Here is a 24597-nt window from a genome sequence, read left to right as displayed (position 1 = left end):
TTTACAAAAGCCTTCAAGTGCTTAAAGTTCATTACCTTGTTCCGCAGGGAAGATTGACCTGCCCGAATTCCCTGCCAGATGGAGGGAGAGAATGATTCAGGGGTTGAAATTAAATGGGCCAAGGTAGAGAGATCATTGTTGTTGTTAATAATTATTGGTATTAACTTTTTCAATAATAGCAATAGATTTTACCTATATAAGATGCTCTACAGTTTGCAAAATACTTCCTTATTGTTATTCCTCACTGTGACCCTGTGAGGTGGGGAGGGATTATTATTCCAGTTTTAGAGATAAGAATTGAGGTTCAAAAAACTAGAGTCGTGGAGATCCCTGGTGGTCCACTGGTTAGGACTCAGTGCTTTCACTGCTGTGGCCCGGGTTCAGTCCCTGGTCGGGGAACTAAGATGATGCAAGCCGTGTGATGTGGCCATAAAAAAAAAAAAAAATTGGAGTCAGTTGTTAAAAGTCAAATAGCTGCTGAGAGAGCCAAGACTTCATTCATTCTACCAGGTGTTAAGCACTGTTATAGGTGCTGGAGATAAATCAGTGAACAAAACAGATAAAAACATTCCTGCTCTGGTTGAATTTGGTTCCCCTGATTCCAGCTGATAGGTTTTTGCCAGAACTGTCTGGGCCCCAGTTTCCTCTCTGACCTCATTTTTTACTACTTTGTTGCTTGCTCAATCAACCACAGCTATGCTGGCCCCAAGGCCTTTGCAGTTAGTATTCGCTCTATCTGGAGAACTCTTTCTTCATATAACCACATGGCTTACCCCCCCCCCCACCATTGTAAGGTCTTGACACAATCGTCACCTCAATGTGGTAGGCCTTCCCCATCACCACCACTACCAGCAACATTCCTTAACCTCCTTCCTTCCTTTATATTTCTTCTCGGCATTTAATACCATTAACATACTCTGTAAATAATTGTCCAGTGAATGAGCTTGGATACTTAGCTCTGTTAATACAGAATGCTTCTGTTAATGCCATGAGAAATTTTAATGGCTGTCAGATCTCTGTTTCTCTCTTTGTTTTATTTGATAATCTGTCAGCATTTTGACCCTCATCAGAGTTTAAATATGGTTTTCTAGATCTTGGTTTTCTCTTAAATTAATTAACTTTAACAGTACTTATTTACTATTTAGAAAATATAATTGGATTTAAGATATCTCCACGTGAGAAATATCTCTTATATCTTAAGTATGTTCCAGTCATCTATTGCTGTGTAACAAACCATCCCAAATCGTAGTGGTGTAAACCAGCCATTGTCATGCTCATGGACTGTGCATCAGGACTTTGGCCAGGGCAAAGCAGGGATGGTTTGTTTCTGCTCCACCATGTCCGGAGCCTCTGCTGGAAAGACTTGTCACCTGGGATGACTTGCTAGCTGGGGCTGGTAACATCTGATGGTTCCCTCACTCACATGTCTGGTGGTTGATGCTGACTTTGAGCAGGGACACCTACATGTGGCCTGGGCCTCTGGACAGCATGGTAGCTGGGTTCCAAGAGTGAGCATTTCAAGAGACAGAAAGAGGAAGCTGCCAGTTTCTGAGGCCTGAACCTGCAAACTGGCAGAGCATCGCTTCTGTGGTATTTTATTAGTGAAGCAGTCACTAATAAAACTCTTATGAGTTTGCTGGTGTCTTAAGAATTCGCTTGGTCTATTCTGTTACCTTAACATTGTAGGCAGCCATACATCAGTTACGCTTCCACTGCCACAAAGGGTGTTTGTTTATGCGGTGATGCCTTTACCAGTACACATGTCAATAATGACTACTGTAACAGCTCCTCTTAGAACCATACAACATGGATTTGGAAAGAACTGTATAGCTATATTGACCTGCTCCTTTCATTTTACAAATGTAGAAACTGAAGCCAAAAATCAGGTAGATGATTAGCCACCATCATACAGCCGCCTGAAATCTGAGACTTGGGCCTTGTTCTCAAGGAGTTTACCTTTCACCATGGTAAAATGAAACAACTAGAGAGTACTTAGAAAAACATTTTCTTGATAACCAGAGAGTAATTTCTAAGAAGGATATTGTATCATGACAAACTTTGCTTTAATCTTTGTGATGGGAATGTATGGTGGTTTTCCTTAAACATTTTTATGCGACTGTCTCTGAAAGTAACCTCTCCCAAAGCAGGTCGTCTCCTTTCTCAGCTGTAGCTCTTATGGCAGAATCCTGGGAGGGAGTGATATCTAGAGCACAGGACATAGCTTAGAGCTGTGGCCGCTAAGCTTTTTTGATCATGCACTCCTATCAGTAAAGCAGTTTTGAGCTTGCACCCCTAGAGTAAAACCACAGTGTGACAAGGAGGATTTGAAATGTTCATTTTTGTAAAATGTCATGTATTGTGAGATTAAGGGAATGATGAGTGGCACGTGCACTGCAAGCTGGCTGGGAGCTCAGGCCGCCAGCTGTGCAGTCCAAATCATCCAGGTACCACTGACTGCAGTTTGTTGTCCATGGTTGGCCATTGATCACTCTAACTTATGTGTTAATGGGGATGATTCCGTGTCATGTGGTTGGCTGGGACTTAAAAAGTTCAGCTCCCCTCTGTTTGATGTACCTGGGGGCTGGGGAAAGGAGCCAGTCTCTAAATTCATATTGTCATGGGGCATGTTATTGTAGGATTTGACAACGTGTTTCTAAATTGTATTCATGAGTGAATAGCTTAGTATATACTCATGGTAAGATTTTGAATAAAGATAGTAAATGTAAGTCTGCTTCAAATCAGCCTTCTTGATAATTTGTAATTTTTTTTGGAGGGAGGCTGGCTTTTTGTTACATCAGCTTAGATTGTCTTTGTTTCTACTTTATGTGGCCAGTAAAGAGCACCTGCTATGAGAAGTGTCAGCTCTGCCATTTTCTTGTTTGCTTGTACTTTTACTATCGTTATTATTTCAGTTCGTGGCTTCTTTGTAGTAGTAATCAGTTTAAGCCACTTGCTCATTTTGGGAGGGGTAACTTTAAAATTAGTAAGTAGTTAAAATGAGATGCTATACCTTGAAAATTACTTAGCCTGATGTATACTGCAAAATGTTGAAGGTCCCACTGTAACCCCTCTGGGTGTGGACTTTTACTCTGTCCTCAAGTTACCTTGTAAACAGACCATGAGGAGTGACCTACTTGATATACAGATTAAGTGAGGCTGCGAGGGCTAAGAATTCATAAATCTTTTTTTTTAAATAAATTCATTTATTTAATTTATTTATTTTTGGCTGTGTTGGGTCTTTGTTGCTGCGTGGTCTTTTCTCTAGTCGTGGCGAGCAGGGGGTACTCTTTGTTGCGGTGTGTGGGCTTCTCATTGCGGTGGCTTCTGTTGTTGTGGAGCTTGGGCTCTAGGCACGTGGGCTTCAGTAGTTGTGGCACATGGGCTCGGTAGTTGTGGCTCGTGGGCTCTAGAGTGCAGGCCCAGTAGTTGTGGCGCAGGGGCTTAGTTGCTCCACGGCATGTGGGATCTTCCCGGAGCAGGACTCTAACCGCTGTCCCCTGCGTTGGCAGGCGGATTCTTAACCACTGCACCACCAGGGAAGCCCCCAGAATTCATAAATCTTAAAGAAGCCAAATGTATAAATTTTTGTGGGTTCCCCTCTTTTTTTTTTTAAAAAAAAAGGAAAAGTCATTATAACAGCTTTAACATTTTCTTCCGTTACCTAATGGGTCACTGAGTGGTTGGCCTTGAGTGCACTTGCCTCACTTTGGAGACCATTGACTTTGAAAACAGGCTTTGAGTTTATATAATCATTTTTAGGTTTTACTCTGATCTGGATTTGGACAAAAAATGATGACGTGAACAGAAAGTACCTCTTGTTCTCTCGTCTTTGTCACCCATTTTTGCCACTTAATCACATATTGCTTCCATTATCACTTTACGCTCTTTGTCTCTGACTTAGCTGCCCAATTAGACTTAAACTCCTGGAGGATACGTACCCACATCTTCTGTTTTCCTAGCATAATGCTTTGCACATCATAAATACACAGTAATTAATTGCTGAATAAATACATGCTTATAATAAATAAATGCTCTTTACATTGAAACGTGTAATCCACCTCAACTTTCTGCATGAAAAGTGAAGCTGATGTCCTTAATGCCTTAAGGCATAATGAGAAGCAATAAATTTGTATCTGTGTAATATGTGACATTTATTTGTGATGAAAAGTCTGTATATAAACAAAGTCTTGATCTTCCTAATATATAAATGGAAACTGATATACAATCCACTAGAAAAACAGTAGACTATGAAAAGGCAACCCACAAAAGAGAAAGTATGAGAGCCAATAAAGAACAAACAATCAAACTCAGATTCATTAGCAACTAGGGGCATGCAAATGCAAAACAAGATGCCATTTTTTTAGCCATCAGATTGGCAAGATTGTAAAAAGATTGATAATATTCAGTTAGGAGGTTTGTAGGGAAAAAGAACACTTACATACTTGCCTGTTGGGAGTGTGAATTAGGGAAGGTCAGTATCTGTTTATGTTTAAAATACACATATTTTTTGACCCAGCAGTCCTGTGTTGGGGAATCAGTGTTATAGAATGTACAGGATGTTAATTATAGGGTTGTTTAGAGAGTGAATGCTGAAATCAACCTGCATGTCTAACAATAGGGAAATGGTTGAATAAATTATGCTAGGTCTATACAGTGGAATAGTATTCAACTATTACTTGTTACTGACCTGCAGCGCTGTACATGATATATTGTTAGGTGAGACAGGCAAGTTGATGAATAATTATATAACTGGATCCCATGTTTGGGGATAAATTTTGTTAAATATAAGAAGAAAATGATAAAAACCTATGTATCCTGTATAATGTTATATATGTTAAAGTATATACACATAGTGAGGAAGGATACACCAAACTGTTAATAATAGTATCTCTGTTGGTACAAGATTGGAAGGGAAAGAGTCCAGATTATCAACTCTTTATTCACTTTGATATTGCTGGTGTTTTAAACTGAAAGTTTTAAAATTTTATAATTTAAAAACTCTAAGTTTTATATGAAAAGCAGACTGATTTCTCTGTCAATTTTAGCTACATCTGCTGTTTATTGACACTGGAGAAATTCTGAGTATAGTATATTCAGCTCTTTCCTTGACCCCTTGTCTTCTTCCAGTTAGATGTAATTATAGTTACTGTGATATGGTGAAAAGTAATGGTCTTATTTATGTTTTAATCTGACTACCTATATGTTTATTATTTAGCTGTGTGTGTGTTTGTGTGTGTAAAATAAAGAGTGTCACGCAGTGAGGTTGAATTTACCAGATAAATCGGAACTTATGTATTCAAATAAGCATTTGTGGTTCTAGCTCTGGGTAAGATGGAGTAAAGCACACTCCACCCTGTCTGTCCCACTGAATGCACTAGATAGAAAGCTATTTAAGGATTCCCAAAAGAAAATTTTAGCAGGTAGGGTGGGGGAAAAAACCAGAATTCAGAAAACCACTGAACCAGGAACTAATTTACCTTTTTCCCATCTGGGTCCCCTCCTCTCTTCCACCGCCCTCTCCCTGGACTTGAACCCTGGAAGTGAGCATCCCTGCAGAGAGAGAGCACTTCTGGAGAAGCCTTCTAGTTCAGGTTCAAGGAGCAGGAAAGCGGACTCCTGGCAGCACAGGCACTGAAACTCTGAGGCAGGAGGACTTCCTCTCTGAACAGAGGAGTTGTAGTCCCAAGACAGTTCTTAGAGGTGACACCTGAAGCATGATCCATAAAAGAAAAAAACTGATACATTATACTTCATCAAAATTAAAAATTTTTGTTCTATGAAAGAGATGTAAGAAATGGGAAGGTAAGCTACAGACTGGGAGAACAAGTTTACAAATCACATATCTGACAAAGGACTTTTGTCTAGCATGTGTAATATAAGGAACTCTCAAAACTTAGCAATGAGAAAATAAATAGCCTAATTAAAAATGGGTAAAAAGACTTAGACAATTCACCAAAGAAGATAAACAGATAGCAAACAGCACATGAAATGACACTCAGCCCCATTAGCCATTAGGGATATGCAAATTGAGACCATGATGAGACACTACTACACATCTATTATACTGACAGTATCAAGCGCCAGAGAGGATGCAGAGCAATTGGAGCTCTCATACGTTGCTAATGGCAATGCAGAGTGGTACAGCTACTCTGGAAAACAGTTTGGCCATTTCTAATAAACTTAACATCAACTTACCAGAGGGCCAAGCAGTCTCACTCTTAGAGAAGCAAGAACATATGTTCACACAAAATGAATGTTTATACAGCTCCATTTATAATTGCCAAAAGCTGGAAACAACCCACGTGAGTTTGAATGGATAAACGGTGATACATTCATATAATGGAATACTTTATAGCAAGGAAGGAACTATTAATAACACACAGCATTATGCTGAGTGAAAGAAGCCAGTCTTAGAAGATTATATTCTGTCTAATTCCATTGTATGACATTCTGGGAAAGGTAAAACTAGTGATGAAGGACATGTCTGTGGTTGCCAGGAATGGAGGTAGGGAGAGGGTGTGGCTAAAAAGGAGTATCCTGAGGGAGGTTTTTGAGGTGTTGGAACCATTCTGGATCCTGATGGTGGTAGTGGTTACAATTTACAGAACTATATACCAAAAAGTCAATTTAACTGTAAGGTAACTTAGAACAAAAGGATTTGCTCCTTCAGAGTAACCTGTTGAGGGGTTATGGACTTACTGCAGTAAAACTACTATTTGTTAAATCTTTTTTGGAATTCCTGGAGAATTGATGTAGACACATCATTTCAAGTATCTTCAATTTTCTGTTCTTAATCTGTATTCATCCTTTGAGAATTTTTTTAAAACAATGAAAAGTTGGTCAGAGAGACAGTTGTGGTGAATAAGGTGGATAAAAGCCAGGTAACAACTTTATGGTAAAGAACAAGATGGGATTATAAAATAGCCAGTTTTGATCTCTAGGAATGATTTGCTAGGTATTTGATGTGAACCTCCACCTTAAATGCAACTAAAAATGCTGGATACAGTATAAAATCTTAAGTGTTTTATATTTTTGATGCTATTATAAATTTTAAAAAAGATTCCTGAGGATTCTCTGTGTACAGGATCATGTTGTCTGCAAATAAAGGTGGATTTGCTTCTTTTCTAATCTGTATGCATTTTTCCTTCCCTTACTCTATTATTGTGTCTAGGACTTCAGTACATTGTTGATTAGAAGTGGTGATAGTGGGCATCCTTGCTTTGTTTCAGTCTTTAGAGTTCAAGCATTCAGTCTTCTACCGTTGACTGTATGGTAGCTGTAGATTTTTAAAAAATGCTCCTGATTACGTTGAGGAAGTTCCCTTCTTTCCCTAGTGTGCTAAGAGTTTTTATCATGCATGGGTGTTGAATTCTGTCAAATGCTTATTCTACTGAAGTGAGTATATTTATTTTGTTAATATGGTGAATTGCACTGATTTCTTTTGAATGTTTAAGCTTGGTTGTAATGTATATTATCCTTTTTATATATTACTGAATACAGTTTTGCTAATATTTCATTTAGGATATTTTCATCTGTGTTCATGAAGGATATTGAGTCTATAGTTTTCTTTACTGCTTATATCTGTTGCTTTTAGTATCAGGATAATGCTGCCTTCTAAAATGAGCTGGGAAGCAGTCCCTCTGTATTCTGAAGGAATTGGTATCATTTCTTCCTTGACTGTTTTCATAGACTTTGCCAGTTAAAAGTCATGTGGGCCTGGAGTTGTTTTGTTTTGTTTAATGGGAAGTTTTAAAATTATGAACTCAATTTCTTTAATAGATAGAGTGCTACTCATTTCTTTTTAAGTCCATTTTGATAACTTGTGTCTTTCGAGATATTTTATGCATTTCACCTAGGTTGTTGAATTTAGTGGCATAAAGGTGTTCACAGAAGCCCCTTATTACCCTTTTAATATTTGCAGAATCTTATAATGATGTCCCCTTTTTTAAACTTGCTATTTGTCATTGACATCTTTTTTCTTGATCAGTCTGACTAGAGCTTTATCAATTTGATTGATTTATTCTTTCCAAAGAACCAGCTTTTGGTTTCAGTGATTTTCTGCATTTTTTTCTTTTTTGTATTTCATGGATTTCCCTATCTTTATTGTTTCCTTCATTCTGTCTACTTGGGATTTAATTTTTTTTTTCTCTAGATCCTTAAGATGAAAGCTTAGATCATTTATTTTAGTTTCTTCTTTTTTCCTATTATAAGCATTTAAAGCTAAAAATTCACTCTATTTAGAAAAGTGTTGTTTTGTTTCCAAATATTTGAGAATATTCCACATATCGTTTGGTTATTGATTTTTTAAAACATCTTTATTGGAGTATAATTGCTTTACAATGTTGTGTTAGTTTCTGCTGTATAACAAAGTGAATCAGCTATATTTATACATTTATCCCCATATCCCTTTGCTCTTGCACCTCCCTCCCACCCTCCCTATCCCACCCCTCTAGGTGATCACAAAGCACTGAGCTGAGCTCCCTGTGTGATGCAGCTGCTTCCCACTAGCTATCTATTTTAAATTTGGCAGTGTATATATGTCAGTGCTACTCTTTCACTTCATCCTAGCTTCCCTTCCCCCTCCCCATGTCCTCAAGTCCATTCTCTACGTCTGCATCTTTATTCCTGTCTTGCCCCTAGGTTCATCAGAACCTCTTTTTTTTTTTTTTTTTTTTTTTTAGATTCCATATATATACGTTAGCATACGGTATTTATTTTTCTCTTTCTGACTTACTTTACTCTGTATGACAGACGCTAGGTCCATCTGCCTCACTACAAATAACTCAATTTCATTTCTTTTTATGGCTGAGTAATATTCCATTGTATATATGTGCCACGTCTTCTTTATCCATTCATCTGTCGATGGACACATAGGCTGCTTCCATGTCCTGGCTATTGTAAATAGAGCTGCAGTGAACATTGTGGTATGTGACTCTTTTTGAATTATGGTTTTCTCGGGGTATATGCCCAGTAGTGGGATTCCTGGGTCGTATGGTAGTTCTACTTTTAGTTTTTCAAGGAAACTCCATATTGTTCTCCATAGGGAGGACAATTTACATTCCCACCAACAGTGCAAGAGGGTTCCCTTTGCTCCACACCCTCTTCAGCATTTATTGTGTGTAGATTTTTTGATGATGGCCATTCTGACCAGTGTGAGGTGATACCTCATAGTGGTTTTGATTTGCATTTCTCTAATGATTAATGATGTTGAGCATTCTTTCATGTGTTTGTTGGCAATCGGTGTATCTTCTTTGGAGAAATGTCTATTTAGATCTGCCCATTTTTGGATTCGGTTTTTTGTTTTTTTGATATTGAGCTGCATGAGCTGCTTGTATATTTTGGAGATTAATCCTTTGTCAGTTCCTTTGTTTGCAGATATTTTCTCCCATTCTGAGGGTTGTCTTTTGGTCTTGTTTATGGTTTCCTTTGCTGTGCAAAAGCTTTGAAGTTTCATTAGGTCCCATTTGTTTATTTTTGTTTTTATTTCCATTTCTCTAGGAGGTGGGTCAAAAAGGATCTTGCTGTGATTTATGTCATAGACTGTTCTGCCTATGTTTTCCTCTAAGAGTTTGATAGTGTCTGGCCTTACATTTAGGTCTTTAATCCATTTTGAGTTTATTTTTGTGTATGGTGTTAGGGAGTGTTCTAATTTCATTCTTTTACATGTAGCTGTCCAGTTGTCCCAGCACCACTTATTGAAGAGGCTGTCTTTTCTCCATTGTATATTCTTGCCTCCTTTATCAAAGATAAGGTAACCGTATGTGCATGGGTTTATCTCTGGGCTTTCTATCCTGTTCCATTGATCTATATTTCTGTTTTTGTGCCGGTACCATACTGTCTTGATTACTGTAGCTTTGTAGTATAGTCTGAAGTCAGGGAGCCTGATTCCTCCAGCTCCGTTTTTCTTTCTCAAGATTGCTTTGGCTATTTGGGGTCCTTTGTGATTCCATACAAATTGTGAAATTTTTTGTTCTAGTTCTATGAAAAATGCCAGTGGTAGTTTGATAGGGATTGCATTGAATCTGTAGATTGCTTTGGGGAGTATAGTCATTTTCACAATATTGATTCTTCCAATCCAAGAACATGGTATATCTCTCCATCTGTTGGTGTCATCTTTAATTTCTTTCATCAGTATCTTATAGTTTTCTGCATACAGGTCCTTTGTCTCCCTAGGTAGGTTTATTCCTAGCTATTTTATTCTTTTTGTTGCAGTGGTAAATGGGAGTGTTTCTTTAATTTCTCTTTCATATTTTTTGTCCTTAGTGTATAGGAATGCAAAAGATTTCTGTGCATTACTTTTGTATCCTGCTACTTTACCAGATTCATTGGATAGCTCTAGTAGTTTTCTGGTAGCATCTTTAGGATTCTCTATGTATAGTATCATGTCATCTGCAAACAGTGACAGTTTTACTTCTTTTCCAATTTGGGTTACTTTTATTTCTTTTTCTTCTCTGATTGCCATGGCTAAAACTTCCAAAAACTATTTTGAATACTAGTGGTGAGAGTGGGCAACCTTGACTTGTTCCTTATCTTAGAGGAAATGGTTTCAGTTTTTCACCATTGAGAATGATGTTGGCTGTGGGTTTGTCATATTTGGCCTCTATTATGTTGATGTAGGTTCCCTCTATGCCTACTTTCTGGAGAGTTTTTATCATAAATGGGAGTTGAATTTTGTCAAAAGCTTTTTCTGCATCTATTGAGATGATCATATGGCTTTTATCCTTCAGTTTGTTAATATGGTGTATCACATTGATTGATTTGTGTATATTGAAGAATCCTTGCATTGCTGGGTTAAACCCCACTTGATCATGGCGTATGATCCTTTTAATGTGCTGCTGGATTCTGTTTGCTAGTATTTTATTAAGGATTTTTGCATCTATGTTAATCAGTGATATTGGCCTGTAGTTTTCTTTTTTTGTGACACCTTTGTCTGGTTTTGGTCTCAGGGTGATGGTGGCCTCGTAGAATGAGTTTGGGAGTGTTCCTCCCTCTGCTACATTTTGGAAGAGTTTGAGAAGGGTAGGTGTTAGCTCTTCTCTTTGATAGAATTCACCTGTGAAGCCGTCTCATCCTGGACTTTTGTTTGTTGGAAGATTTCTATTCACAGTTTCAATTTCAGTGCTTGTGATAGGTCTGTTCATATTTTCTGTTTTTTTTCCTGGTTCAGTCTTGGAGGGTTGTAGTTTTCTAAGAATTTGTCCATTTCTTCCAGGTGGTCCATTTTATTGGCACATAGTTGCTTGTAGTAATCTCTTGATTTTTAATTTAATTCCATTTGTGGTCAGAGAACATACTCTGTATGAATTCAACCCATTTAAGTTTGTTGAGGCTTGTTTTATGGCCCAATGTATTATCTGTCTTGCTGAGTGTTAAATGTGTACTTGAAACAATATCTTTTCTCTTGTTGGATGTAATTTTATGAAAATGTCAGCTGGATTCAGTTGGTGGATAGTGTTAAGTGTTCTCTGTCCTTTTCTGATTTCTCTCCTCTTCTCTATGCAGTATGGTTTTCTGTTTACTCATTCCATCAGTTGCTGAAAGAAGTATTAAAATATTCAACTTTAATTGTGAATCTTTCTATTTTTCTTTTTTGCTTCATGAATTTTAAAGTTCCTTTTGGGTGCATATGTATTTAAGATTGTTATGTCTTTTTTTCCTTAAGTCACTTAAAAATTTGTTTATTTATTTTCTTTATTTTTCTGGCTGCATCGGGTCTTAGTTGTGGCATGCAGGATCTTCATCGCGGCACGTGGGCTTCTCTCTAGTTGTGGCGTGCAGGTTTTCTCTTTAGTTGTGGCTCCAGAGCACATGGGCTCTGTAGTTTGTGGCATGTGGGCTCTCTCTTTGAGATGCGCGAGCTCAGTAGTTGTGGCGCGTGGGCTTAGTTGCCCTGCGGAATGTGGGATTTTAGTTTCCTGACCAGGGGTCGAACCCATTAATTGGAAGGCAGATTCTTTACCACTGGACCACCAGGAAGTCCCTCTTATGCTTCTTGATAAATTTTGCAGTGTCCCTCCTCATCTCTGGTAATATTTCTTGTGCGGATGTCTACTTTGTCTTATACTAATATAACCACTACATTCCTTATGCTTAGTATTCCTTTATGCATGGTATATATTTTTCTGTCCTTTTACTTTTAACTTATGTATGTTTTTATATTTAAAGTAGGTTTCTTGTAGACAATATGTAGTTTTTTTGAAAAAAAAAATTTTTTTTTAAAAAATCCAATCTAACAAACTGTCTTTCATTTGGTTTTCTTTAGACCATTTGTATTTAATGTGATTATCAATATAGTTAAGTATAAATATATTATCTTGTATGTTTTTTCCTTCTCTGTTTTTGTTCATTTTTTCCCTACTTTTCCTGCATTTAAAAGAATATTAATTGAGTGTCTTTTAAGTGTTTTATTTTATCTCTGCTGTTGGCTTATTATATGACTTTGTTTTATTTGTTTAGAGATTGCTCTTGGGTTAACATTATACACATTAACTTATCACTGTCTTTCTGCAAATACTATTATAACATCTCTTATAACAGTATATTTCTGTTTATTATCATCAAGGAATTAAAAAATGTAAAAAAGTGTGTTACATTTACCCACATAATTATACATATTTACCCATGTAGTTCTATCACTCTTTATTCCTTTGTATTGGTTCAGATTTCCATCTGGTATTATTTTCCTTTAGCCTGAAGAACGTCCTGTATCGTTTCTTGTAGCATTAGGTCTGTTGGCAGTTTTCTTAGCTTTTGTTTGTTTGAAAAAAGTGTATATTTCACCCCTATTTTTTGAGAATATTTTTGTTGGTGTTTCCAGGTTTAGTTTTTTCTTTCAGCTTTTTTAAACTGTTTTGCTTTTGTCTTCTGGCTGGTACTTACTGATAAGAAGTCTGAATTCATTCTTTGTTTTCTTGAACATAATATGTCTTTTTCCTTCGGCTGCTCTTTTTATCATTGGTTTCAAGTGATTATTATATGCCTTGGTGTAATATTATGAGGTTGGTTCTGCTTGGGTTTGTTGAGCTTGTAGGAGCTGTGTGTTTATAATTTTCACCAAATTTGGAAGATTTTTGTCTATTGTTTAGTCAAATATTTAAAACTATTTCCTCTTCCTCTTCTGGGACTCCAGTTATACATATTCAAGAACTTGATTCATTGGGAGATATCCTTAGGGTGTGTCTACCACGACTCCCTGAAGCAGAGGCCTACTGTCAATACCCATGACCCTCCACCTACTACAAGTAGCAAAAGCCATTGGTGCCTTTGCAGATGACCTTTGTTTTATGACAAAATATATAATTTGGAATTTTCTAATATTAAGCATCTAATCCTAGTGGGTAGAATTAAAATGAAAATCTTCTGTAAGATATACCTCTAAGACTGAAAAATAATCTTTTAATTAATAGATATTGTTGATAGTACCAAGTGCTTCATGATGTAATTGAATGTGACATTAATTCTCTTACTGAGCCTTGTCAAATTACTCTTACTCTTCAGTGCAGGAATCACAGCCACAGCCCCCACCCTCCAGGATTTGGTCGACACGAAGTCTGTGCACATGAAAACAAAGAACTTGCCAAGGCGAGAGAAGCTCTTCCTCTTATAGAGGATTCTAGTAACTGTGACATTGTAAAAGCTACTCAGTAAGTCTTCCCAATGTTTTGTTTTATCCTTAGGTTCTGTTGAATTGTTATAATGACGCATGTGTGGTTCATGGCACTCCAGTGTACACCTTCCTCCCTTCATTCTCCAGTGATAGTATGTTTGTCATACCAACATCAGAGCATTTAATACAGTACACCTTAGCTGTTTATTATTAGTCTCTCCCATTAGATTGTGAGCAACTTCTGAGCAAAAGCATGTCTTTTTCATCTTTGTAACCCCAGTACTTTTACACAGTTGCTGTCTTCTATTAAATGCCCAATAAATGTTTGTTGATTGAATGAATGGTTTTAAATGACACTAAAACTAGACTCTGAGTTTGAAACACAAATCTGAATCTTTTAAAATGTACTACAACCTAAATATGAAGATGGGATAGAAAAATATCAACTCACACATTGGTGTGTGGTTTAAACATTTATTTATTGAGTACTTTCTATGTACCTATTGTTCTGGGTGCACTAGAAAAAAGTCAGTAAAATTGAAGTAGGTTTTCTGACCACTTGAAACTATAGTCGGTTATTTTGCTTGCATTGAAAATGAAATATGTTTTGAAAGTTTCCCCTTACGATGTCCATTTGTGGGTTTTTGCATTAAACCATTTCCAACGTTTTCACCCTTGTGGATCTCATTGACTGTTAACATCTACCCCACCTCTTGCCATTGAATATATTTTGAAATATTTTATCTGTCAGATTATGTTAATTAGTAATCCATTTTCTTAGTAATCAAATATAAGCCTGCCCATCAGAGCTTCTAATCTGCATGAAAGAAACTAATGTTACTGTACTAACTTGATATAATTTCTGTCAAAAGCAAAGATGTTTGGTGATTAGTTAACCTGTTTGGCTTTAATGTAGACTCATGTATTGCTTATGTTAGTTAAAAAGTTATTGACAGTTATTTGAATATTCTAATTACTAATTTATATGAACTCTGGAGGCTCTGGGAACCACTACTTTAGGTGAATATTGTTTGATATTGTTTGTATTATTATATTTATATGACTGTGAGAGTGGTCTTAAGGTAAATAGGTATTTGCTTTAATTAGAATGGAAACATTTAAATGTTTCTCTGCAACCAATAAAGCTCTGTAATGATAAGCGTGAGAAATTAGGCTGTATTCACAGGGAATATCAATAAAAACTCACATTATGTATATTTCCCCAAATTTTCTTCAGGTCTTGGACTTTAAGTGGTTGTGAGAGTATATTTAGGTAGTATTTGGGAAGGGTGAAAGAGAGCTAGCTAGGATAGGTGTTTTTGTATTTTCTAAACCACCAAAATCCTAATTATTGTGTACTCTTTATATTTCTCAAGTAAAGGGAGTATTTCTTCTCCAGTAAAATGTTAAAGTTGATATTTAAAAGATGGAGAATATAAATATTGGGTCAAAAAGTTCATTCGGGTTTTTCTGTAACATCGTACAAACTTTTTGGCCACCCCAATACATATATATCATTATCAACAATTCATTCTCTTATTAATATTTTCACTTAGCATTGTCAAATGGGTACCTCCATCTTTTAAAAAATGCCATAAAGACAGACAGACAGGCACACACACACGTTTTGGTGAGGCAGAGGTTATTTAACAGTGTAGGAAATAGAGACAATTCTGCCATTTTGTTTGATTTTGACCCTTGAAGACATATCGAAACTTTCGGGTCCCTCTAAATAGAAATAAGTTTCAAAGAAAGCACTAAATGTTCTGGTGGGTCTTAATAGTTTCTGTGGAAAAGAAATAGTGCTAATGAACGATTTTTAAAATTATTTTTGCATTAAAAAGAGGTATTTCTCTCCTGTTTTTCATTCTGATAGTGAGTCAGTTAAATGACTCTCTTAAATATCCCTTCAGTCTGTCCCTCCTTTTACATTCCTGTTGCCTCTTTTTCTTCAGGCTCCCATTGCTGCTCTCCTGTCTCTATTGTAAGATGCTCTAAACTGGTCTCTCAGTCTTGGCCTTGAATTAGCTTCCATACTGCTGCTAATGTGATCTTTCTTATAGCCCAAAGTCTGAGTGCTTTTCTCTTTAAAACCTTCAGTGGCTTCCCCTTGCACTATAAAGTCTAAATTTCAAAGCATGGCAGAGAAGGTTCATGCAGTCTTTGCCTGCCTCTCCTAGCCTCATCTCTTGCCATTGCCTTTCTTATGCTAATGCTTCTGTGGTGCTAAATTGCTTATATTTCTCCAAACATCCACGCAGTTTTATATCTCTGGTTTTCGTACATGCTATTCCTTCTGCCTGAAATGTCTTCCCTTCAACCTATAAAACATAGCTTGTTCCATCTCCTTCAGGAAGGGCTAATCATTCCTTCCTTTTCTATACCTATACTGTGTGCATATTTTATTGTTGAATTTATCCCATTCCAAGTTTGCTTTTAGTCTCTCTCCCTTATTGTGAGGTCATTGCTTGGACTTGGTTTGATTCAGGGATAAGATTGTCATACAGAATCAACACCATGTATTCCTGGTGCATTCCCGGTGGAAAATCAAATGAAATTTATTGAAAGAGGGCAAATGTGAATGTTAAAGTTTATTTAAGAAAATCAAGTTCAGCTCCAAATGGATTAATCTGATCATTCAATAGCCAGGTTTACTTTTGTCGTTTGGCTTTATAATCTGTCCTCTTTGTGCATATCTTTGTTAATTATTGTATTTCTATGTTGGCTGAAAGACAGATGGGATAAGGACATGGTAAAAGGAAGAAATTTTGATATTTGAAATTATTTTAATGGTATCAATTATACATTTTCTTATTTCAGATATGGGATTTTTGAACGATGTAAAGAGTTGGTGGAAGCAGGATATGATGTCAGGCAACCAGACAAAGAAAATGTGTCGCTTCTTCATTGGGCTGCTATTAACAACAGGCTGGATCTTGTAAAGTAAGATGGGATATATTAGTTGAACCATCTCTAATCCTTTACTGTAAATGAATATTTGAAACTTTGTGCCATGCACATTGGTTATCATAGTATTGAAAAGGACCTCAGAGATTGTCTGGAGCAGGACTCTCACTGGCCCAAAAAGGAAAATTAAAAATAAAGCCACAGGGGACATCCCTGGTGGCGCAGTGGTTAAGAATCCGCCTGCCAATGCAAGGGACAGGGGTTCGAGCCCTGGTCCGGGAAGATCCCACATGCTGTGGAGCAACTAAGCCCGTGCGCCACAACTACTGAGCCTGTGCTCTAGAGCCTGTGCTCTAGAGCCTGTGAGCCATAACTACTGAGCCCGTGCGCCACAGCTACTGAATCCCGCGTGCCTAGAGCCCGTGCTCTACAACAGGAGAAGCCACTGCAATGAGAAGCCCACGCACCGCAACGAAGAGTAGGCCCCGCTCGCCACAACTAGAGAAAGCCCGCGTGCAGCAGCGAAGACCCAATGCAGCCAGAGAGAGAGAGAGAGAGAGCCACAGAGACCCATCATAAAGATAGAGTTCAGGCAATGAAATTGAACACTTTTTGAAAAGGGAAAGCATAACACATTTTCCAGGATAGAACAGATAGTTTCATCTAGTTTAGAAGAATCACTGAAATATTTTATGTTGTAATAACGCCAGGAGGAATGGTTAGGTAGGGGAATAATTTAACTTTAAAAACAAAATTAAATATGGAACACATTTTAAAGTAGGCATGTGTGGGATTGTATAAAATAGTTCCCCTTCATAAAGCACTACTGCCTACCCATTGTTTTTGTTTTTTCTTTGTTTTATACCTTAGCATGTAAAATGTGTATGTATGTGAATGTGTATATGTTTTGTATTATACGTACTTAAAATCCTTGAGGTTTAAAAAAGTAGAAATATGCTAAAGTTTAGAATAAACAGATGTACAGATATACTCACAAGCAAACTCCTTTTCTGTGGAAATAAACTGGTGTATTGTTTAGATAATATGATATATGAAGCACAAATAATGAGACTAATTCCTGTAAACCGCTGAAGAAAATAAGTCTCTTTACTTTATAGTTTCACTTTATACAGTGTATCCCATCTGTGCCCCCAAAATAGAGAGTGAAACGCTCAAAATGTCTAACTTCTCCAAAAGGATTTTGAATTAATTTTTTGCTACCTACTTTTAGAATTCATTCCCACATAGTAATTCTAATTTTAAACTGTTAGCAGTGGCACAGTTTTACCTTTCTTCTTGCCAGTTAAGTAGAATATCTGTAATAGAAACCTTTTGAATATAAACCATTCCAAGAGTGTTGTGGTGGTTAGAATATGCAGAGAGTAGTTATTATGTGTTTGGTGTATAGTTGTCATGGAATGCTCATGACAGCAGGAGTAACTACTTAACATGATGAGAATATTTCACCAGGGATCTGATGCTGTTGTGTGAATCTTTCAGACCTCTGTAGATCTGAGTGTTTTTAGGGAGGGGTATTATTATAATTTCTGTTTTCTAATACATTTATTACTAAGAAAAATTGATGTTTTCTTTCTTAGTATGAATTTTAAGTTTTAAATCTTATTTTCATTTATGTCTGCTTTTAACAGGTTTTATATTTCGAAAGGTGCTGTGGTAGATCAGTTGGGCGGAGATTTAAATTCAACTCCTCTTCACTGGGCCATCAGGTAAAGGTTTCTTTAAATACTGAAATTGCTGTTCAGAATCAAAAGTGACTTACTCATTTTGTGAATATTACAGACCAGCACTTTCCAGTAGAATTTTCTGTGATGATGGAAATGTTCTATTCTGTGCTGTCCAGTAAGGTAGCCACTAGCCATACATGAAATGCAAAATGTGGCTAATGCAATTAAGGAATGGAATTTTTAATTTTAATTAATTTTAACTAATTTGAATTTAAATAGCTGTATATGACTAGTAGTCCATATTGAAAATTGCAGTTACAGACCATTTGCAAGGCTTTCTTTCCTTTTTACCCCTTCATTCAAAAATAAATAAATAAATAAATTACAGTTTTAAAGAGTTTCCAGAGATGATGTTTTTGTGTTTAATTTGGGGCTCCACTATGATGCTCAACCTCAAATATTTGTATTATATTTTATAATCAAAATAAATATGTTTAATATTTGATCACATGGATAAAAGTGGTAGTTCAGTGAGTGTAAACTCAATCAGTTCTTTTCTCTCGTATGTGTTGGCATCTGAAGCTGAAGTTAGTAAGTGTCTGTGTGGATACTTAACAACTTCTTCATCTTTCATTTTAACTCCATTCTTTCTGTGGTTGGTGGGATTGATATGAACCTGAAAGTGAAGTGAATAATTGTTCATTTAAGGCAAGGAATTGAATCTTTTCTCCATAGCCAAGGATTCTGAGGAATCTGGGGTTAGCTCATCCCCCTGTTAAGCTACTGAGGTACAGTGCTTTACAGAGAAATGAGCCATATTCAAAGAGAAATATGTAGTTCCTAAGAAAAAGATTATCACAGTATACCTGCAGTCTGTGAATGTTATGCTGTGGCATATCTGCTTCATGATTATTTTTTGTTTTTAAAATAGCAGCAGTAAAGTCTAAGTGGTTTTTAATTTCCATTTTTATCATTAGTTATGTAAAATTATTTACACATGGTAGTAATTTTACACATAAGATTTAAGGTAGATTGGGAGGTTATTAAGTTTATTACCTGCACTCAAGAAGGACCATCCAGATAGTTCTAAGTTTGGAGCATCTATGTAAAAGACATTTAGAGAATCTCCAGTGTTTTAAAAATCTGTGTATTGTTAGGCAGTACTCTTTAAATCTAACCAAAATCCTTCGTGTCTTAGGAACATTGGTTTCTCCCTGAATTTTTCTCTTTTTTGCGCGACAGAATACAGTATAATTTTTGTCCTTTCTTTCCAGACAAGGGCATTTACCTATGGTCATATTATTACTGCAGTATGGTGCAGACCCCACTCTTATCGATGGAGAGGGATTCAGCAGCATCCACCTGGCAGTGTTATTTCAACACATGCCCATTATAGCGTATCTCATCTCAAAAGGACAGGTATGTTTTGAAATGTTTCTTGTACTCCAGCTATTGTAAATCTGAAGGGATTCAGAGGATGATTACTAGTAGTCTGTCCTCATTTTTTTTTTCTGCCCTCATTTTTAAAGTAGAAGTTACAGATATCCAAATATTCAAATACTAGCCTCAGTAAGTCTAGCTATTGAATACTGCTTTTCCAGCTTCACTGGAGCAAAAAGGATAGGTCATTTAGCTCAGTAACATATAATAGATGTTTCTGAAACTTGTAAGCCTATAATAGTTTTCCTTATGATGCCAAGTAATTTGCAGAGTTTTTCAAAAACATGACTTCAAAGCCTGTATTTTTCTTCTGATTGAATGTGGAAATGGTAGTCAGATCACTAAATTAACCCATCATTTGCTTGCATTATTTAAGTCCAAGTGGAGACCAATTTGAATGTATGTTTCTTATTGTTCCCTAAAGTAAATCCATGAAAAATGGCTTGCCTTAAGTGGCATCCATTTATGGCACTGGTTAAATTATAGGTTGCTGGCGGTGGGAGTTTCACTGTCAGCTCTACTTGCCTGGGATATGCTTTCTGGTAGCAAGTAGTTTATATATCAGTAGTCTCGTCTGTAACAGGCGTGGAAACATGTTTGCACAAATGCTGTTGGGATGATTGTGTTCTCTTCAAATAAGCACTTTCTCTTAGACTCAAATAAGCACTTTCTCTTCAACTCAAGTAGAATAATTATAACTTCCTGGGTCTCATTTTGGAAAGCTATATGACGAGTCATCTTTTCTGCTTCTCTTTGGGCTTATTCCTCCAAGGCCCATAAGAATATTCAGTAATTGACTTTTTTTTTTTGGCTTGGTTGAGGTATCATATACCTCAAATCTGGGTCCATTTTATTAAAAGAAGCATATCCTCTTGGAGGTATGATTTCCCTTTTTTTCTATATTCTAGAAAATAAAAAAGAACTTTTCATATTTTACTTTTTGAAACATAAGTTCAAAATTGCAAGTTGCCTCAGAAGATCAAGAGTTCACTATTACTGGAAGTTTTTAAGTAGAGACTGGATGACTTTGTGTAAGAGGGGGTAGGATGAATTAATGTTTCGGTTAAAGTCTAAACTAAGTGACTTCTAAGGTCTCTACTGTCTCATATTTGATGGTGTTTATCAACATTTTTCTCTTTCCCTTAGCTCTCTTCCACTCACAGCATACGACATTTAAAATCATATAATCAGATTTTCCCTTTAAAAAGTTTTGTAGGGATCAGTGGATTTTAACCCTATGGATGTGAAGCAGAACATTCTTTTATTCAAATGATATTTGAATCCTTCTTATAGACACACTAGTGGTATTGAATGTATTAAAGAGATACTTCTACTAAGAGATGAGACAGAATCTTGACTTTGTTTACAATTAGGCTGATTGACTCTTCTTTTTGAACAGAGTGTGAATATGACAGATGTAAATGGGCAGACACCTCTCATGTTATCAGCTCACAAAGTACTTGGGTAAGTGAGTTTAATTGAATTGCCTTATTCTGACTCTTGATCCAGCAATTTAAGTATCTTAGCCTTTGTGAGATGACACAACATTCTGAGGAAGAAAGTAAGATTTTCCATCTTGTGACTGTGATATGGACTTTTAATGTAGTTGTAGTTAGAAAAGCACCATTGAAGTAAATTTTCTGTTTTCTGGTAGCTTTGGGGAAAAGTTTGAAAGCTACTAATAAGAAAAAATATTTCCTTACAGAACAGGTAGAGATTCCACAGCATATACTTATTAACATGACATACATTTCTTAGTTTACATTTTTCAAGAATGGCTGCAGGTTTAAATGCTCTCATAATTTGAAATGTAGATGAGAAATAGACTTTCCAGAAAGCAATAAATTTTGAGGTTCTCTGACATTATTGACTGCTCTGAAAATATTAATTATAACTGATCTATGAAAATAGTATGTTTCTATGTACATATCAGTTATTTACATATTTAAGTTTTTGTGATTATTGATCACCATATTGTGATTATTGATCATCACTTGTGATTATTGATCACCATATTGTCCAACTTCTGTTATTCTTCTATTCAAATACATGCTACAGTTTGCCCTGTGTCAGTTTTGTTTCCAACGTTGTACTTAATTTCTGATTCTGCTTTTACTTAAGATGTCTCCCCTAGGAACTGAGTTAGTTCTGATGCCATTTCCTTTTAGCTCATGTAGAGGTGGGGCTGGGGTAGAATTTTGTCAGAAAGCATTTTGTCATTGCTGGTAACTGTAAAGTCAGGTATAATGTTTAAAAATCTTGATAGAATAAGTAAGGTAGAATATTGTTTTATTAAAGGAGTCTCTTGAGTAGTCATAAAAGAAGGGAAGGTGTTGACGATAAAGTAAAAATATTTCATTGAATTCTGCTTTCAAGTCCATCACTTTCTATGACAAACAAATATTTTAGGACATTATTTATACCACTTTATGCAGTAATTGGTTGGAGGGAGAATGTGAAGTTAGCTTTGGTTTATCTCCTCAAATATAATGTTGTACATTTAATTTTTTAATTGGATAAATAACATAGCATTTAATGTTGGCCGAAGTTAAGTGTAAAAAAAATGTTAACCAATAGAACAGCAACATGAAAGTAAAAATTTGAAAAACAAAAGCTGTTATCCCACAGTATTGATGTTAAAATTACATTATATAGCAGACTATCACTTAATAGATCTCTTGGGGCGGGAACTCTCCAGTATTAGCACCTAGAATGGAACTCTGCACAGAGAAGTTCCTCAGTTTTCAGAATACTTACTGATTGGTTCATTGATACGTTAGCAAACAGTTTCATTGTTTACATTTACCCTTCAAATCATTCAGCTGTCTAATATCTCTTGGTGTTTTATTGTTTTGAGACAGGTCAGAACCAACTGGATTTCTCTTAAAGTTTAATCCCTCTCTCAATGTAGTTGACAAAATACACCAAAACACTCCACTTCACTGGGCAGTTGCCGCAGGAAATCTTAATGCCGTTGATAAACTCTTGGAAGCTGGTGCTAGCCTGGATATCCGAAATGTTAAGGTATGACCAGGTGTTTATCTCCCTTAATTTATTATATCTTGAGTTAGGAGACTGATAAATTAACATAAAGATAAGCTATACATATGTTTTCGGTTACCACGAGATAAGTATAAACAATCATAGTTGGCTACCCTTGGAATAAATACAGTGAATCTGTGATTCTGGTGAGTTTTTAAAAATGTTTAGCATCTATGGTATTGATATATCAAAAATATAATTGAACTTTTTTTTTTAGGGAGAAACCCCTCTTGATATGGCTGCGCAAAACAAAAATCGGCTCATTATTCATATGCTAAAATCAGAGGCCAAAATGCGAGCCAACAAAAATTTCAGACTTTGGAGGTGGCTGCAGAAGTGCGAGGTACTTTCATTCGGGGCCTATTCTGTGGGCTGTAAGAACTGTTTTGTTCATTTGTTTTTGTTTTTTAAGGCATCAGGGGAAACCAGGGAGCTGGCCTAGTGCTGCATTATATCTGCTGATTATATCTTTTCCACACATCCCATAACCCACAGTTGGAAATTTGGCACTTTTATTGGCAATTTATTGTTGGTCCTTATCTAGATGGCTCCAAAGCTCCACGAATGGCCAGGAAAATCTAAGTTGTAATAGAGAATATAATTAAAATTATTAAAATGGGGTATTGAATTGATTTCACTATTTAACGTTTTCATATATGATAGCATCGTCTTATCGAATAATAATTAGTAATTATACCTTCAGGATGACTCTAGATTAATAGGCATGGGATTTCTATGCAGAGGGTCATCATGAATACTACACCAATTTTGCATTTAGGTATGTGGAGGGAGAGAAAAAGAAGTAACGGTTACTCCTCAGTCTCCTTTGCCATCTCCTCTGCTCTCTCCCCCCCTTTATTGGTAGAGTGCCCTGTTCTTTCTAGTCATTCTCTTGGTGATTTCATGAACTTCCATGGCTTTAAATGCCCTCTCTATGTTGACAACTCCCAAAGTTATCTCTAGTTCAGACCTTTCCATACTTGTATATCCAGCTACCTTGATTTGTCCAGTTCACCGTCCAATAGGCATCATCAACATAACATCCAAAACTGAGCTCCTGATCTCTCCTCCCCACTGTCCCTAACTGTTTCATCTACAGCTTTCCCCATCTCAGTAGGTGGCAACTCCCACTCTCCAGTTATCTTTGCCTTTTCTCTGTCAAATCACGTATCCAGTCCGTCAGGAAAACGTATTGGCTAGTTCTGCCCTCAGTATATATCCAGAATCTGACCCTTCTTACCATTTTACCATGGCATTTTGGTCCAGCCACCGTTATCTTTCATGTGGATTTCTGCAGCTGTCTGACATCTCCCTGCCTCTACTCACCTCTAGTCTCTTCTCAACAGAGCAGCCAGGTGAATCTTAAAGTGTAAGTCAGATACTATCATTCATCTGCTCAGAATCCTATGATGTCTCCCACTTTCTCCCAGAGTAAAAGCCAAAGTCGGGCTTCCCTGGTGGCACAGTGGTTGAGGGTCCGCCTGCAGATGCAGGGGACGCGGGTTTGTGCCCCGGTCCGGGAAGATCCCACATGCCGCGGAGCGGCTGGGCCCGTGAGCCACGGCCGCTGAGCCTGCGCGTCCGGAGCCTGTGCTCCGCAACGGGAGAGGCCACAACGGTGAGAGGCCCGCGTACCGCAAAAAAAAAAAAAAAAAAAAAAAAGCTGGATGGAAACCAATGTAAGGACTTCGGCTTTTTTTTTTTTTTTTTTTTTTTTGCGGTACGCGGGCCTCTCACCGTTGTGGCCTCTCCCGTTGCGGAGCACAGGCTCCGGACGCGCAGGCTCAGCGGCCGTGGCTCACGGGCCCAGCCGCTCCGCGGCATGTGGGATCTTCCCGGACCGGGGCACAAACCCGCGTCCCCTGCATCTGCAGGCGGACCCTCAACCACTGTGCCACCAGGGAAGCCCCCAGCTTT

The 24597-nt window shown here is 37.0% G+C and overlaps 1 protein-coding gene across 1 annotated transcript in view; it reads left to right on the top strand.

Moving 5' to 3' along the window:
• ZDHHC13 (zinc finger DHHC-type palmitoyltransferase 13) overlaps nt 1-24597 on the top strand; it is a 48661-nt gene that overhangs the window by 1703 nt on the left and 22361 nt on the right. The window contains exons 2-8 of the mRNA XM_049713482.1: nt 13498-13643; nt 16427-16549; nt 18163-18240; nt 19473-19617; nt 21038-21102; nt 22500-22662; nt 22898-23023. Of these exons, the coding sequence (XP_049569439.1) occupies nt 13498-13643; nt 16427-16549; nt 18163-18240; nt 19473-19617; nt 21038-21102; nt 22500-22662; nt 22898-23023 (846 nt within the window). The remainder of the gene's footprint in view (nt 1-13497; nt 13644-16426; nt 16550-18162; nt 18241-19472; nt 19618-21037; nt 21103-22499; nt 22663-22897; nt 23024-24597) is intronic.

The sequence above is a fragment of the Orcinus orca genome, chromosome 8 (genome assembly GCF_937001465.1).
Source record: "Orcinus orca chromosome 8, mOrcOrc1.1, whole genome shotgun sequence".
In the NCBI taxonomy this organism is placed as follows: domain Eukaryota; kingdom Metazoa; phylum Chordata; class Mammalia; order Artiodactyla; family Delphinidae; genus Orcinus; species Orcinus orca.
This window is presented reverse-complemented; position numbering and strand designations above follow the sequence as displayed.